The sequence below is a fragment of the Ctenopharyngodon idella genome, chromosome 1 (assembly GCF_019924925.1).
Source record: "Ctenopharyngodon idella isolate HZGC_01 chromosome 1, HZGC01, whole genome shotgun sequence".
Lineage (NCBI taxonomy): Eukaryota > Metazoa > Chordata > Actinopteri > Cypriniformes > Xenocyprididae > Ctenopharyngodon > Ctenopharyngodon idella.
The window spans coordinates 28875200-28891607 of NC_067220.1; the positions used below are offsets into that span (position 1 = coordinate 28875200).

At 36.7% G+C, this 16408-nt stretch overlaps 1 protein-coding gene across 7 annotated transcripts in view; it reads right to left on the reverse strand.

Annotated features, from left to right (window-relative positions):
- The window catches only part of gyg2 (glycogenin 2), a 387175-nt gene extending 370818 nt beyond the window's left edge, over positions 1–16357 (reverse strand). Inside the window, exons 1-12 of one of the 7 annotated variants that reach the window (XM_051908485.1) lie at positions 16190–16297; positions 13278–13918; positions 12713–12851; positions 12293–12467; positions 11884–12046; positions 10520–10646; positions 10177–10372; positions 9397–9558; positions 8043–8204; positions 6511–6672; positions 3625–3756; positions 734–3039 (exon numbers count right to left, since the gene is read on the reverse strand). In XM_051908485.1, coding sequence (XP_051764445.1) covers positions 2914–3039; positions 3625–3756; positions 6511–6672; positions 8043–8204; positions 9397–9558; positions 10177–10372; positions 10520–10646; positions 11884–12046; positions 12293–12467; positions 12713–12807 — 1500 coding nt within the window. In that variant the 5' untranslated portion in view covers positions 12808–12851; positions 13278–13918; positions 16190–16297 and the 3' untranslated portion in view covers positions 734–2913. Of the gene's footprint in view, positions 1–733; positions 3040–3624; positions 3757–6510; positions 6673–8042; positions 8205–9396; positions 9559–10176; positions 10373–10519; positions 10647–11883; positions 12047–12292; positions 12468–12712; positions 13919–16189 lie in introns of those variants that run through there. The other 6 variants (XM_051908469.1, XM_051908461.1, XM_051908476.1 and 3 more) reach the window with 6 other exon arrangements.
- Between the last annotated feature and the right edge of the window lie 51 nt (positions 16358–16408).

Genomic DNA, 16408 nt, shown 5'->3' on the forward strand with positions numbered 1-16408 from the left:
CAGACATGATGAAAGCACAGACTAAACTAAACCCTCTTCTGCTTTATGGTTTTTAAAATTTCAACAAAACATATTCTGAGCAGCTAGTCACTAAATGTTCTGTAAATATTTTCTCAAAGAGTGGAAGAACATTACTACGAGACAGAAAACATCTTTACATCTGCCACATTATGTGGTACATCTTTGTTTGTTCCCATGCAAAGCTTTAAATTGTCAAATTCACACTTATATCATACAACAGATGTCTTTTACACAAATGTGTGTGAAATCTGTTTGGGAAGCAAGAAAACTATGTATTGATCCCAAAAACACAAACCATGCAAAGTGGAAGAGCTCAGATAATCCATATTGAATTCAGTTATGACAATGGAAGGCTTGTAGAAGAAGAAGAAGAAGAAGTTTTATTTAAATAGCGCCTTTCCATAGCTCAAGGTCGCTTCACATAGTGCTATACACTATGTACTTTGCAGACACTTAGGGTATACAAAAAGCTCACCAAAAAAGGTATACAAAAAAGCTCTCTCTCTCTATATATATTCAGCCTGTTCTTCATCGGTCTCTTAGAATACTTCTGAGACTTCTGATTTTGGCAGCACCGTGAAACGAAGTAAACGGTGCTTTGTACCAGACCATGACAGCACAGGTAATGCGGCAGAGCGTGAGCGGCTTAACAAATCTCTCAGATTGCTAAGATGTCAAAATGAGTAATTGTGAAAGACTGAGTTTATGAGAGTTTATGTCCAGTGCCACATCTTGATTTTTTTTTTTTTTTTTTTTTTTATAAAATGTCAACTTCATTTGCTTAACGTTTACCGGAATTTTTATTTTTTTTTTACTTAGCCTCATGTTGTTCCAAACTTACTTTCTTCTGCTGAACACGAAAGAATATATTTTGAAGAATATGGGTAACCAAACAGTTGATTGACCCCACTGACTTCTATAGCAAAAAAAAAAGAAAAAAGAAAAAAGAAAAGAAAGAAAAAAATACTATGGAAGTCAATTGGGTCCAATAAACTGTTTAGTTACCAACATTCTTCGACATATCTTCTTTTGTGTTCAGCAGAAGAAAGAAATTCATACATGTTTGGAACAACTTGAGCGTTGGGTGAACGATCCATTTAAATTGCACCTGTTGTGGCAGTGAAAATATGTGAATGTTAAAATATACTGCTTAATGATGGAATTGGTGGCTAACATTTTATCTACATATAAATTGTGCTTATCTAAAAACTGCATTACCTCAAACTGATCTATGTAGATTGTGTTTATTAATGAACCCTTTTCAGAAAAACTCTCTTGGAAAAGTCATGGAAATGCAACAGTGGTGTTTTTCTTCCAGTGTTGGAGCAAATTGGAATGCAAAAAAAACAAACAAACAAAAAATTTACATTTACTAAATTTACATTGCATCCATGTTCCAACCCTGTTGTATTGACAGCATTTGCTTAATTTAAATAATATTAATGTAGTAAAGTAATGGTTAAAATTGAGATATATTTAGAGTGAATCAGAATGCAATCAAATCTTTCTTTGCGCTGTTTAAAACAGAGAGAGAGATCAGAAGGGTACTCCTGAAAACCTCAAGATACTGTGGCCGACGTGTTTTATTAAACAAGATCAAATAAAGGATGCTCCCTATCTGACTGTGCAACATAAGCATAAATATTTCATGACTTCAAAGAGCTGTCATGTTAATTGTACAGGGCCAGGGGGTAAAAATGGCTCCAGTAAAACATTGAGAAAACAATTAAGGGTTTAAAAATATGCATCACAGAACATGCTGCCTTTGACTATGCCTGACCACTAGTTTGATTACCATAAGTTTGTGGTGTCTGGAAGATAAGATTTGGAGACGGGTCAACATCTCTGGAAAGAGATGTGATGTAAAGCTCAGAGGAATAATCATTTATGACTATCACCATTTAATAGATGTTTAAATATTAAATGATTTATAGTTTTGCATCATACTGGACTGCTCTGGTGACCGCGATTTCACCAAGTACAACATGTTCCTGGATCAACATCTTTGTTGATCCTGGAACAACATTCCAATCAACCAATCAGATTTGAGGGACAAGTTTTTCATTTATGTCAAGACTAGGCTTACAACCTGGGTTAGGTGCTTCCACAACAGTATTATTCAACTATCATTTCCCTCTGATTTTAGGGGTAGCCTAAGTTATGGGTAGGGTTAGGGGTTGGGAAAAGGTTAGGACAAAATTTTCGGATAGGAATGTTGTTCCAGGATCAACAAAATATGTTGATCCAGGAACATGTCTCACTTGGCAAAATCACGATGACCGCCTGCTCTACCAGTGGAGATTGTGGCGGTGTTAAAGCTAGAGAGTGTTTATAGCCTGACCTCTAGTGGCCAAAATAATAATAGTAATACTAACGCTATTGAACACAATTGTACATTTCCTCTGGGTTGAAAAGGATGTTACACGATTATTTTTGGACATTGACAATTAATACCAGACCTTCTCTTAATTCCTTACTCATGATTTAATAATTGATTAATTAGTAAGTTATTTATAATGGCTTCTTTAACAGCTCTAGAATGGGATTGATTTACAGTTACGCTTTAATAAAACTGCAAACAAAAGATCACAGCAGAGGCTAAGATAGACCATATATCACATAATCTAGGCTCATAGTACATAAATTGAATTACTAAGTTCAGTTTAACATGTTACATTTATATGCAAGACATTTTCATTTTTGATATGATCCCGTCATTGTGGCAAATATACTACAGAGGTAGAAAAAATGGCTATATTTCAGGTGAAAACGTAACAGTTGAAATGATGGACATACAGTACAAGCGAAAATATATTGAGATACTGCGTTATACATTCTTGAAAACACATCCAACACACACACACACACACACACACACACACACACACACAATTAATCAAGGAATAGGTCAAGTTTCCTCTTGATGTTGTCGAAGGCATCTCTGCCCATATAATCAGCGTGACCTTCCTCCCACATGCGCCGGTGCTCCAAGTCTTCTTGCTCTGTCTCAATTGCAATCTGCAATGGGACCATATGATAAAGTCCATCTTTAATTACAATATTACTATCAAAATCATAATGATAAGTATGAAGTTCAATACTGGTTGATTCACGACTGCAAATTCAAATAATAACTGCTCTACCGAGCCACCATTAGATGGCAGTATATACACTAATATTTGCAAGAAAAAACACCCATCTCAAACTTCATTATGTGAAGCAGTTATTTTAGTGTCATGTGAGATACTATTACAGTTTTTATTATTTTGAATTAGTTTTTATTTTTATATATTTCATTTTCAATTTAACTTTAGTAATTTTGTTGAGTATAAATTTTTATTCCAGTTTTAGTTATTCTAGTATATCAAGTTAAATTAAATAAAAATAAGAAATGTTATAGCTGAACAAAAGTTTTTTTTTTGTTTTTTTTGTTTTCTCAGGTTTTTTTAGTTGACGTTTATTTCAAATTAAGAAAAAATATATGGTACTCAAGTATCTTGGAAAGAAGTAATAATTAGTAAAAAGTATACATTATAAAAAATTATAACAACGTCAAATTAAAAGTAATGTTTCCCATAAGCCACAGCTTATTTTCATACATACAGCTTCTCCAGTGGCTGCGGCAGAATCATCAGCAGTCTCTGGTTCAGTTTGCTCACTCTCTTGCTCAGACGAAAGGCTGACTATAGGGGTCTCGTCAGTCTCCCCACCAGACAGGACATCAAAGAGAATATTCTGAGAAGACAGAATAAATAAATAAGTAATAAGTAAATAAATAAACAGGCCTTCAACTAAAACACTAGAACTAGACAAAATACATGCACATTCACAATGTATGCATGATTAAAAGGTTAGTTCACCCAAAAATGAAAATAATGTCATTAATTACTCACCCTCATTCCGTTCCACACCCATAAGACCTTTGTTAATCTTCGGAACACAAATTAAGATATTTTTGTTGAAATCCGATGACTTAGTGAGGCCTCCATAGCCAGCAATGTACTAAAAACATATTTAAATCAGTTCATGTGAGTACAGTGGTTCAATATTAATATTATAAAGCGACGAGAATATTTTTGGTGCACCAAAAAAACAAAATAACGACTTATTTAGTGATGGCCGATTTCAAAACACTGCTTCAGGAAGCATCGGAGCGTTATAAATCAGCGTATCGAATCGTGATTCGGATCGCATGTCAAACCACCAAACTGCTGAAATCACGTGACTTTGGTGCTCCGAACCGCTGATTCGACATGCTGATTCATTATGCTCCGAAGCTTCCTGAAGCAGTGTTTTGAAATCAGCCATCACTATATCAGTCGTTATTTTGTTTTTTTTTGGCGCACCAAAAATATTCTCGTCGCTTTATAATATTAATATTGAACCACTGTACTCACATGAACTGATTTAAATATGTTTTTAATACCTTTATGGATCTTGAGAGAGGACATGTCATTGCTCCCTATGTAGGCCTCATGGAGCCATCGAATTTCAACAAAAATATCCGAAGATTAACGAAGGTGTGGAACGGCATGAGGGTGAGTAATAAATGACAGAATTTTAATTTTTGGGTGAACTAACCCTTTAATACAAAATTGGCATTTGGAGGTGGAGGGTGGCACTTAGAAGAAATGAAATAACAAACTTTAGTTTCTTAACTTTGCTTTGATTGAAGTTAACTTGATATTGTATTTTTTGTTTAATGCTGTTTTTCATTTATACATAAAAATTAGTTTGAGATCAAACAATAACGGCCTGCTGAAGGGAAACATAAATGTAGCATGAATGCTAAATGTAATGAATTTTATTTATTTGAGGATGTACACTTTTGTGAGGTAATGTAATGTGTGTATATGAGATATATTTAGAGTGAATCAGAATGCAATCAGATCTTCCATTGTGCTCTGTTTAAAACAAAGAAAGATCATACCAGAAGGTACAGAAAAACTGAACTTGAGCATATCCTAAAAAAGATAATGGAATGGAATGGATTGATACAAGAAATGGAATGGATTGACATCAAACTGCCAACAATAGCTTGTTTGCAATCACGTGATTCTGATGATGCGCAAAATTCAGATGGAGGGCAGGAAGTGAAAAGCAGAACAGATGAGATAGATGAAAGTCCTTAATGGTTCAGACACCATTACAAGAGAAGTATAAACAGAAAATTACAACATATGTTGGATGTGATCATTATGTTATAAAGAGGAGCCATTTTTCTACTGAATTGGAATATTTGCCTGTCATCGAGACACAACTTCTCCAGTGCCCGGTTGTGTAAAGCACCTCGAGTTTTTCCCTCAAGTATGAGACGTATGAGGCATGATTTCCCGGTCCGTGTACTTTTGCGTCCATTCCTTTTTCCTTTCCCCTCCAGTAGGCTATAGCATTTTCTTGGACATGCACCAGTATCGGACCCCTCGTGAGTGAGAATGAGTTGAAAATCAAGTCAAGTATTATCATGTTTCAGAGACATGGCTCTTGAAAGTGTGGGAGAAACAACAATTTACAAAAGAAAACTTGTAAATTGACATTTCTTTGTCTTTAATCTGTCCATTTTTAATTTTGGTTTATAAAGAAGCAAAAATATTTATTTTGTGCACATGCAATTTGTGTATTCGGTTTTAATTTAAATTTTGGTATTTAACATAGTATTTACATATACCAAACAACTGTTCGTTTTTTGTTTTTCTCAACGTGGTTAAAAAATGTGAAAGGAATGGACACAAAAGTACACAAACCCTTCCCCTTATGGGATTGACTTAACGGTGTTGCATATAGGCCTGGTTTCACAGACAGGGTTTAGCCTAAACCAGGATTAGGCCTTAGTTCAATTAGGGCATTTAAGTATCTTTTATAAACTTGCACTGAAAAAAAAAATATATATATATTACTGGTGTGCATCTTGAGACAAAACAATGGCACTGACATATTTTAAGATATGTCAGTACAAGTTGCTTTCAATTAAAACAGCTCAAACATGCATATAGTCTAGGACTAGCTTAAGCCTTGTCTGTGAAACAGGGGAATAAGGTCTATAATCCCTTAAACAGTTCTCTAAGGGAAACCTCTGTGCTTCACAACAGCGACCCAGGTTTTGCCGTTATAAAATTCTATTGTTGCCATGAACACGTATTTGTTAATACAGACAGGGTATGCTACGTATGTAATTTAATCAATGTTTATGTGTATAAATGCTTAAATTAAAATGTTAATGTTTAAAGCGGACGGTCATGTCTCGTAAGACTTGGATTGAACCTGCTCGCTCCGTGTAACATTTGACGTGAAGTTTTCAAATTACTCTTAAGGTGCTTTATGCAACTGGGCACGGACATCCTTCTACTCCAAAAAACAAATAAAAGCATATAAAACTATGGAGGCATACTACTTTTTTTGTTAATGACTGCACAATGTTTCAGAATTCTTCATTTCAGTTCTTCTTCAAACCTTAATTTCTCTGGATAGACAGCACCAACTATCACTTACCATTTCCTCAGGCTTTTCAAATGAGCTGACTGTCAATGAGTCCAAAGTCAGATCTTGGAGAGGTGAAGAGGGTCTCATCTCTCTGTGGTGGGCTTCAGTGCTGCTCTTTTGGTTTTGTGATGGAGTCTGATGTGTCTGTGGGGAATCCAACTGCTGCACTGACTGCAAACCAAGAAAAAGATCAGAGATGTATGACAGATTAAATTAATTTAACATTGTCTATTAAATAAAATTATTATGCTAATAGGAATTTAAGGAATAATTCACCCGAAAAAAGAAAAGTTATTCCAAACCCATATTACTTTTTTTCCATCAGTGAAATGTAAAAGAAGTTATTTTGAAGAATGTTGATAACCAAAAAGTTTTAGTTCCCATTGACTTCCACTGTATGGACCAAGAAATATAAAATGGAAGTCAATGGGAACTGAACCTGCTGGGTTAAAACAGCTCAAACATGCATATAGTCTAGGACTAGCTTAAAGGGTTAGTTCTCCCAAAAATGAAAATTCTGTCATTTATTACTTACCCTCATGCCGTTCCACACCTGTAAGACCTTCGTTAATCTTCGGAACACAATTAAGATATTTTAGTTGAAATCCGATGGCTCTGTGAGGCCTTCATAGGGAGCAATGACATTTCCTCTCTCAAGATCCATAAAGGTACTAAAAACATATTTAAATCGGTTCATGTGAGTACAGTGGCTCAATATGAATATTATAAAGCGACGAGAATATTTTTGGAGTACCAAAAAAAACTAAATAATGACTTATTTAGTAATGGCCAATTCAAAACACTGCTTCAGGAAGCATCGGAGCACAATGAATCAGTGTATCGAATCTGCTGTTCGGAGCGCCAAAGTCACGTGATTTCAGCCATTGGCAGTTTGACACGTGATCTGAAACATGATTCAAAACACTGATTCATTGTGCTCCGATGCCTCCTGAAGCAGTGTTTTGAAATCGGCCATCACTAAATAAGTTGTTATTTTGTTTTTTTTGGCGCTCCAAAAATATTCTCGTCGCTTTATAATATTAATATTGAACCACTGTATTCACATGAAATGATTTAAATATGTTTTTAGTACCTTTATGGATCTTGAGAGAGGAAATGTCATTGCTCCCTATGAAGGCCTCACGGAGCCATCGGATTTAAACAAAAATATCTTAATTTGTGTTCCGAAGATTAACGAAGGTCTTATGGGTGTGGAACGGCATGAGGGTAAGTAATAAATGACAGAATTTTCATTTTTGGGTGAACTAACTCTTTAAGCCTTGTCTGTGAAACTGGAGGATAAAGTCCATGATATAATTCCTTAAACAGTTCTCTAAGGGAAACTTAGCACCTAACTTACACTTAGGTGCTTTATGCAACCAGGCACGGACATCCTTCTACTCCAAAAAACAAATGAAAGCATACAAAACTATGGAGGCATACTACTTTTTTTGTTAATGACTGCATAATGTTTCAGAATTCTTCATTTCAATTCTTCAAACCTTAATTTCTCTGGATGGACAGCACCACCTATCACTTACCATTTCCTCAGGCTTTTCAAATGAGCTGACTGTCAATGAGTCCAAAGTCAGATCTTGGAGAGGTGAAGAGGGTCTAATCTCTCTGTGGTGGGCTTCAGTGCTGCTCTTTTGGTTTTGTGATGGAGTCTGATGTGTCTGTGGGGAATCCAACTGCTGCACTGACTGCAAACCAAGAAAAAGATCAGAGATGTATGACAGATTAAATTCATTTAACATTGTCTATTAAATAAAATCATTATACTAATAGGAATTTAAAGGAATAATTCACCCAAAAAAAGTTATTCCAAACCCATATGACTTTTTTTCATCATTGAAATGTAAAAGAAGTTATTTTGAAGAATGTTGATAACCAAAAAGTTTTAGTTCCCATTGACTTCCACTGTATGGACCAAGAAATGTAAAATGGAAGTCAATGGGAACCGAACCTGCTGGGTTAAAACAGCTCAAACATGCATATAGTCTAGGACTAGCTTAAGCCTTGTCTGTGAAACTGGAGGATAAAGTCTATGATATAATTCCTTAAACAGTTCTCTAAGGGAAATTTAGCACCTAACTTACACTTAGGTGCTTTATGCAACCGGGCACGGACATCCTTCTACTCCAAAAAACAAATGAAAGCATACAAAACTATGGAGGCATACTACTTTTTTGTTAATAGTTGCATATGCAAGTATTAACTTTTGACAAAGTGGTCACTGCACACACAAGCATTATCTGACTCGGCTCCTCCCGACCACAGACGCAGGATTACAAGCCACTTTTTCCTGTATTTTTCAGTCAATTTCTTGAATTTTTCCCCTTGATGAACAACAACTTTTGGTGCACGATAAAGGCTCCTTGTGGTTGTGGTTTCTCGGTTTGATCGATTAGAGCAACCATAAGAGACGCAAATTATAGGCATTTCATAGTGCTTCCCTATGTAGAAAATCACTTCCTGCCCTCCATCTGCATTTCGCGCCACCACGTAACGTCATGTGCAAACAACCTATTGTATCCTTTTCTTCAATCAATCAAAAGTCCATTTTTTTCCTCTGGGTCTTTGCATTACATGTAAACTGATATCTTCACATTCATTGCGGTTTTGCATCCTTCTGAACATGTTTGTGTTGGGGTGAGTCACTGGTGTTGGAGTGAGTCACTGTTGGGTGTGTCACTGGATTTTTCTAAAAGCCCAGAGGGCACAATACTTTTAAAGGAAGTAGAGTTGATTCAGAGAGAGACTCAGAGCGAGAGATGAATCAAGGCTGCATAATGTTGTTGTTTTTTTGTTGTTTTTTTCCCCCTTCCTCTTCAGAACTCTTCATTTCAGTTCTTCAAACCTTTCTCTGGATGGACAGCACCACCTATCACTTACCATTTCCTCAGGCTTTTCAAATGAGCTGATTGTCAATGAGTCCAAAGTCAGATCTTGGAGAGGTGAAGAGGGTCTCATCTCTCTGTGGTGGGCTTCAGTGCTGCTCTTTTGGTTTTGTGATGGAGTCTGATGTGTCTGTAGGGAATCCAACTGCTGCACTGACTGCAAACCAAAAAAAAAAAAGATCAGAGATGTATGACAGATTAAATTCATTTAACATTGTCTATTAAATAAAATTATTATACTAATGGAATTTAAAGGAATAATCCACTCGAAAAAAGAAAAGTCATTCCAATCCCATATGACTTTCTTTCATCAGTGAAACATAAAATAAGATATTTTGAAGAATGTTGATAACCAAACAGTTTTAGTTCCCATTGACTTCCTCTGTATGGACCAAAAAATATATAATGGAAGTCAATGGGAACCAAACCTGCTGGGTTACCAACATTCTTCAAAATATCTTCTATTATGTTTCACTGAAGTAAGAAAGTCATACAATACAGGTTTGCAATGACATGAGGGTGAGTAAATTATGACAGAATTTAGATTTATGGGTGGACTATAAGGTTCCAAGCGCTTGTTTGCAATAACTCTAGTTAGCGATTAAAGAAATGATCAAATGTAATCCTTGAATGCAGTGTTAAGGCACTTTGGAAAAAAGTATCTGCAAAATGCATAAATCTACTGTAAGTCATACAAATAGCCAAATGGGCCACGTAGGTAACACTGCTATGTACAACACAAAAAACAAAATATCTGATGTGAATGTTGTCTTACATAGTCTTCATTCTTGTCATCCTTCTTAACTTGTAGCTGGATTTGACTGTAGTACTCCGCCCACCATAAATGTATAAACTGCTCAAAGTTCTTGCAACCATTGAAATATGACTCACTGGCAGACTGTGGATTATAGGATTGATGCCAGGGCTTGATCCCACCCAAGAAGTGGACAATTTTTGCATGGTGGCCATACCTGTACAAAACCAAAATGCTTATTTGTCCTACTTGTGTATGTATTTATTGCGGTATATGATTAGTTAATAAACAGCACGTTACACAAATAAATAACACCATTATTTATTGGTATACCTAAATAATAAGATTTAGTGTGAATACTTACTGCTGATATGCTGGCAGATACGTGTAGATGGCACTGGCTGTGAGGTTGTACACAAATGGCAAATGCTTCCTGATATCTTTTACTGCCCAGTCACTGAAGAAAGTGTTTAAAACACCCTGGTCTCCTCCTATGCATGACGGGTCATGTCGTATTAATGTCATTTATATATATTTGACAGTACTGTAGTACCTAGAGTGAGGTGAGTGACCGAGTGAGGTGAGTGAGTGAATCAGTGAATTAATAAATGAATGAATCAATGAATCAATCAATGAAGAGCCACATACAGTTCAAAAGTTTGGGCTCGGTAAGATTTTATGATGTTTTCTGTATGTTCCTAAAACTTTGAACACCTTGATGTACTTTAATAGCCATCTTTGCTTTCATTTATCTGAACAGAACCAAGTACTTACAAGTGTGTTTGCATCTGAGTGAGTGAATCAATCAATCAATCAATCAATGAAGAGCCACATGCAGTTCAAAAGTTTGAGCTCTGTAAGATTTTATAATGAAATGAAGCCTGTCTTGTTCACCAAGAACACAATATAAAACAGTAATATTGTCAAACATTATTACAAGTAAAACAACTGTTTTCTATTTGAATATATTTTAAAATGTAATTCAGCCCTTTGATGGCAAACTGAATTTCTAGCAAACATTACTCCAGTCTTTGGTGTCACCTGCTTTTGAAACATTTCTTATTATCAATGTTGAAAACAGCTGTGCTGCTTAAAAGTTTTGTGGAAAACATAATATGAATAAAAAGTTCATATTTAACTGCATTTACCTGAGATCTTGGTAACACTTTACTTGAAGCCTTTAAGTATAATGCATTATAAAGGTATTTTTCTAGGTACGATATAATGAAATATATCTTTTCATAAATAATTGTAACCAAAGTTAAAATGCATTTTAATATTTGCAGATAACTTGTTACATCTAAAATTGGTTGTTGGTCGTGTGTTTTAACGCATTATACTTTGTAAAGATGTAACAGTGACTAGTTAAGTATTACAATGTATTATAAGTGTGGTTACAATTATTCATGAGATCATGCAATACATTATAAGGTGCATTACAAGGTATAATTTATGCATTAAAAATACTTTTATAATGCATTATATATACAATTGTCACTTTTGGTCATTTAATGCATCTTTGTTGCATTTGTATAACTGACCCCAAACTTTTTAATGGAAGTGTATATTTGATGCTCCTGTTGTTGCTTTTAAAGATTAAAAATACAAATGTGACAAAACAGCATTTGAGGCTAATTATACTTCCAACATCCGATTGAGCGCAGCCGATTTAGACTGAACTTAAAAGATCTGAATGTAATATACGCTAAATATAACGGAGTGACTCACCATCAAAGCTGCCGTGCTGTGCGGCGTGTTCCAGTATTTGGGTATGAGTATTCAGGGAGGGCCTAAACACAAATACCCCAGAGTTGAAGCAATCCGGCCAGCCTGGATCAGGTGCAGCAGATAATTCTTCATATTCAAACAGCTCATCAACATTACACAGTACCTGCGGCACAGAATAATATAACAGCCTAATTTGTGGGGGCATCAACTCATACATTTTCCTCAAATGTAGTTTACTTGCACTGTAACATATGTAGACCATGGCACATTGTGTATTATTGCATATTGTGCATTTTTAATATATATTTATTTAGTTATGTATTCTGTGTGCTCCTAAAGCTTTGAACACCTTGATGTAGTTTAATAGCCATCTTTACTCTCATTTATCTGAACAGAACCAAGAACTCACAAGTGTGTCTGCATCCAAGAACACACACTTGCTGAACTGTGTAAGGGTCCAGCAGTGGAGTTTGGTGAAGGTGACCCCTAGTTCAGGACGTCCCAGCCAGGCGAGATGAGCCTTGTCTCTACTGTCCAACACATCTACCATGACAACTTCATCAAACACGTCCTCCAGGGCCAATCTAGAAGAATGCATAAAAATCAATGAGGCAAAAAAAAAAAAAAATCAATCTCAATTCAAGTTAGATGAAAAGCAACCCAAAAAAAATAAAATAAATAAAAATATGGGAATGTATTACCGTTTTGAAAGTCATACTATAAATTTACAGAAGGAGGAGCTTTATCACTTATAATAGCCCTCACTTCTGAGTCAGGAATGGATTGATGTTATTTCAAAATGACTAGTGAAGGACAGTTGCTCACTCACCTTCCTGCTCTGGAAACACTGGGGGAAATTATCACCACTAACTTCCTTGATGTTCCATGTCTGCGCAAACTTTTGCCTACCACTATACATCCCATGCAATAGGAATCTGTAGTGGCCAGGGTCACAAAGGCCTGAGCCTCTGAGAGAAAGAGACACAGATAAAATACAAGAAAGAAATAGTAAAAAGAGGACAATAATGCAATAAATGTGCTTTGGGCTAATACACCACACCACACTGTAAAAAAAACAAAAAAGCTGGAGGTGTTGATGGGTGGGGGTGGGGGTGGGGGGTTGTAGTTAGTAATGTCTTTCAAGCCTTTCTACACTGATGCAGTGTCGTTGGCTGAAAACTGGTTTCTCAGCTTTTCAAAATGGTTCCTCTTAGCCACTCTGATCTCCTTTGTCAGTGTGTATTTAGCCCTTTAAACAAGACTCTATCCCTGTTCCTGTAGGCATCTTCTTTGGACTGTCGAAACTGTCTGAGTTTTGCTTTGAACCATGGTTTGTCATTGTTGTAAGTTAAATGAGTCATGGTAGGGATGCACATATCCTCACAGAAACTTACAGAATCCGTGAGCTCGTCCAGGTTGGAGACAGCAGCTTCAAAAACACTCCAGTCAGTGCATTTGAAGCAGGCTTGTAAATCCCGCTCTGCTTCATTAGTCCATCTTTTTACAGTCCTTATTACAGACACTGTAAGACACTGTACACCATTGAGGCAATAGGTGATAGAGATTTGGGTGCTGAGCCTTTTCTTCATGAATGCAAGATGGCCTGGAGTCTGCCTTTGAGAGGAAGAAGGAGAAGTATGCAGACCTAACAGCTGCGTGCACAGAGGCAGGGTGGAGTGCTTTCACTTATCCAGTGGAAGCTGGCTGTCGAGGCTTCACCGGCTCCTGAAGTCTCTTGCTGTCAGAGGCACCAGGTTGTCAAAGGCATTAAAAGATCTAACAGAGGAGTAGAGAAAGGGAGTTTCTAGCTCTGGCTGCGGAGAAAGTACAAGGTGTGGGGGAGAGAAGAATTCGAGGGCTGGCTGCAGGGGTCAGTAGGGAGACGTCCCTGCCGCTGCTCCACCAACCGGAGATGTTCCGGAATTAAAGGAGCAAAACATCAACGATGGGTGGCTCCTGGCTGACGTCTCTGCAGCCAGTCCAAATGGCAGGCAGAAATGCCTTGCAGGTATTCCTACCTGTGTTTACAATTAATCTGCGATGACATAACAAAGGTTAATTTATGTACAGGCTAAATGTATAGTAGTCAACATTTGAAGTGGATCAAAAAGGTTAATCAAAGTTGTCCTAAGACAAGATGGGTATTGCATTTTGGTTTTAGGAAAACTTTGATGAAAGGTTTTGATCCACTTCAAATGTTGACTAGTGTATTTAATGATGAAGAATAAAACATTGCGGTCAAGTTGAAAATAATATCCTATCGTCAGCACCGATAGCCTTGTGGGCAGCTCGGTTAACCCGAGTTCGAATCCCGCCCCACCCCTTTCTCTCTCCCACTTCTCTTCCTGTATGCTCACTGTCCTATCATAATTAAAGGGAAAAACACCAAAAATAAATCTTTGCAAATAAATTAATAAAAAAGAAAATAATGTCCGATTACATGTGGCAGTTTTTTCATGATTTCACACTTACAAATGATCGAATAGAGTAAATGTGGCGTGCTGTCCGAGGAGAGGCTCCGAGCTCGGAATTGAGCTCAAACCCAAAGTACTCCCCCATATCCTGGGAATAGGAACTAGCCGAGACTAAGGAGTTGGGTTGGCGGACTGCTTCCCTTTTGAGCTGATTAGTTAGACCATTTGAACCCTGTTTGCTATATATGATGCTATAATATGGCCCCTGTACACCACCTTTCATTTATGTAGAAGCATGTCCCACCGCCACGCGATTTCCCCGCTGATTCTGTCGCACTTGACTAGCGCCAGCTTGCTTCCGAAGCGTCTTTTTTTTTTTTTTTTTAAATGTGCATTTATAACACTATACTTAGTATTATATTACCTTTGCATCCAATTACAAAAACTAGTTAACGCTGCTGTGAGGGAGTATCTAATACAGCCGCTATATGGGAGTGACAGTAAAAATGACATTTTTCTGACTTTGACTGTCATTATCAATCACTCTCTATTTTTTTTTTTTTTTGAAAGTTATGAAAACACTATTGCTATTTGCACAAATGGAAACACATTATGTAATGAAGTCTCTCATTCACCGCTAGAAAAGTTTACCCAACTATGACGACTTCCGCTTCTGAGGAATGCAGAAATGTGAAATCTAAAAATGTGTATCTATTGTAGGGATATAACTTTCGTAGCCTATCGCAGCTTTCGTTGGCCAAGGAACACCCAAGAGGACGTTTGACTGACATGCAACGCAACCAATCATAGTTCGTTTTGTTCTGCGTCATGTTCAGGGGCGTGAAAAAGTAGAAATGTGAAAAAGTCGATGTCCCTGCGATAACACACCAGCATGCATCTAATAAATTATTAATTCAAGAGTGCAGGTTTACTGCAACGAGCCACAAACTTCACATAGGACTACTTTTGAAAATCCAGTGTTTAGTTGATCCTGGTAAGCACTCATTGTCAAAGCTGTAAACACGACGGAGTTCTTCTTCCACTAGGGGGTCTGGTGTTCCACGGCATTTGTTTCCAGTCGGACCATTAAATGCGACACACACGTCTCTCTGACATCCTGTAGAATTCAACCAACCAGATGACGACTTTGAAAATCCTGAAGTGTTTCCAGTTAAGTATTCCATATGCATCAGATGTTTTTTTAAGACGTGTGAGGCTGAGACTATAGAACTACTAACAAAAACAGTAAAATCCACGGCGCCATCTTGATCTTAATTTTACTTTTACTTTTTAACTAAATTCATGATCATGATAATTTTATTTTTTAACTAAACTTAGGACAGATGCTTACATGAATTTAATTTTGTAAACTAAATGGACCTGATATTTAAGGAAAAGCACCCAACAAGTGCCAAGCACACATCTGAATATTAGCCTAATAAAAGAAATAAGTGTGCCTGAATTTTAAGGTGGGTTTCAAAAAGCACACAAGGTTTCAAGTTTAAATCAATGACATATTACATTCACCTGCCAATGTGATTTGGTTACTGATATACACAAGATATCACCACAGTTGTTTTTCTGACCCCCTTTTCTTTGGCAGGCAATGGGAGCAGGCTCTGACACGTCACTGGATGGCATGGTCAGTGATTGAACAGGCTTGATGTGCAGATAGAGTGCTTATATTGTTGACAGCACTTGGAATAAACAATTTCTTTTAAACAAGCAAAATAAGTATTTTAAAAAATTCTTTCAAAACGCCATTATAAATATAGGTTTGTTGGATTAGGTCAAATACATCACACCGTCCTTCCCAGTTAATAATTTAAGTGAGCTCGAAATATACTTTTACTCGGTCTAAACATTTAGTAGTATTAGAAGGATCAACTTACCCGTCATTTCTCAGTAACGAGGGCAACTTTTTATGGAACAAGTGCTATAAAGTTAATTAAACAGTCGATTAAACGATACTCGTGCAAGGTCTTCAAACATCAGCTGCCTTCAGTCAACGTTCACTGTCAAGTGGGGGGACTGTTTGAAGTAACGGTCACGCGACAGGGGTCATTCAACCACCACTACTACGACTGGACATAGAACGAGCAACTACCGAT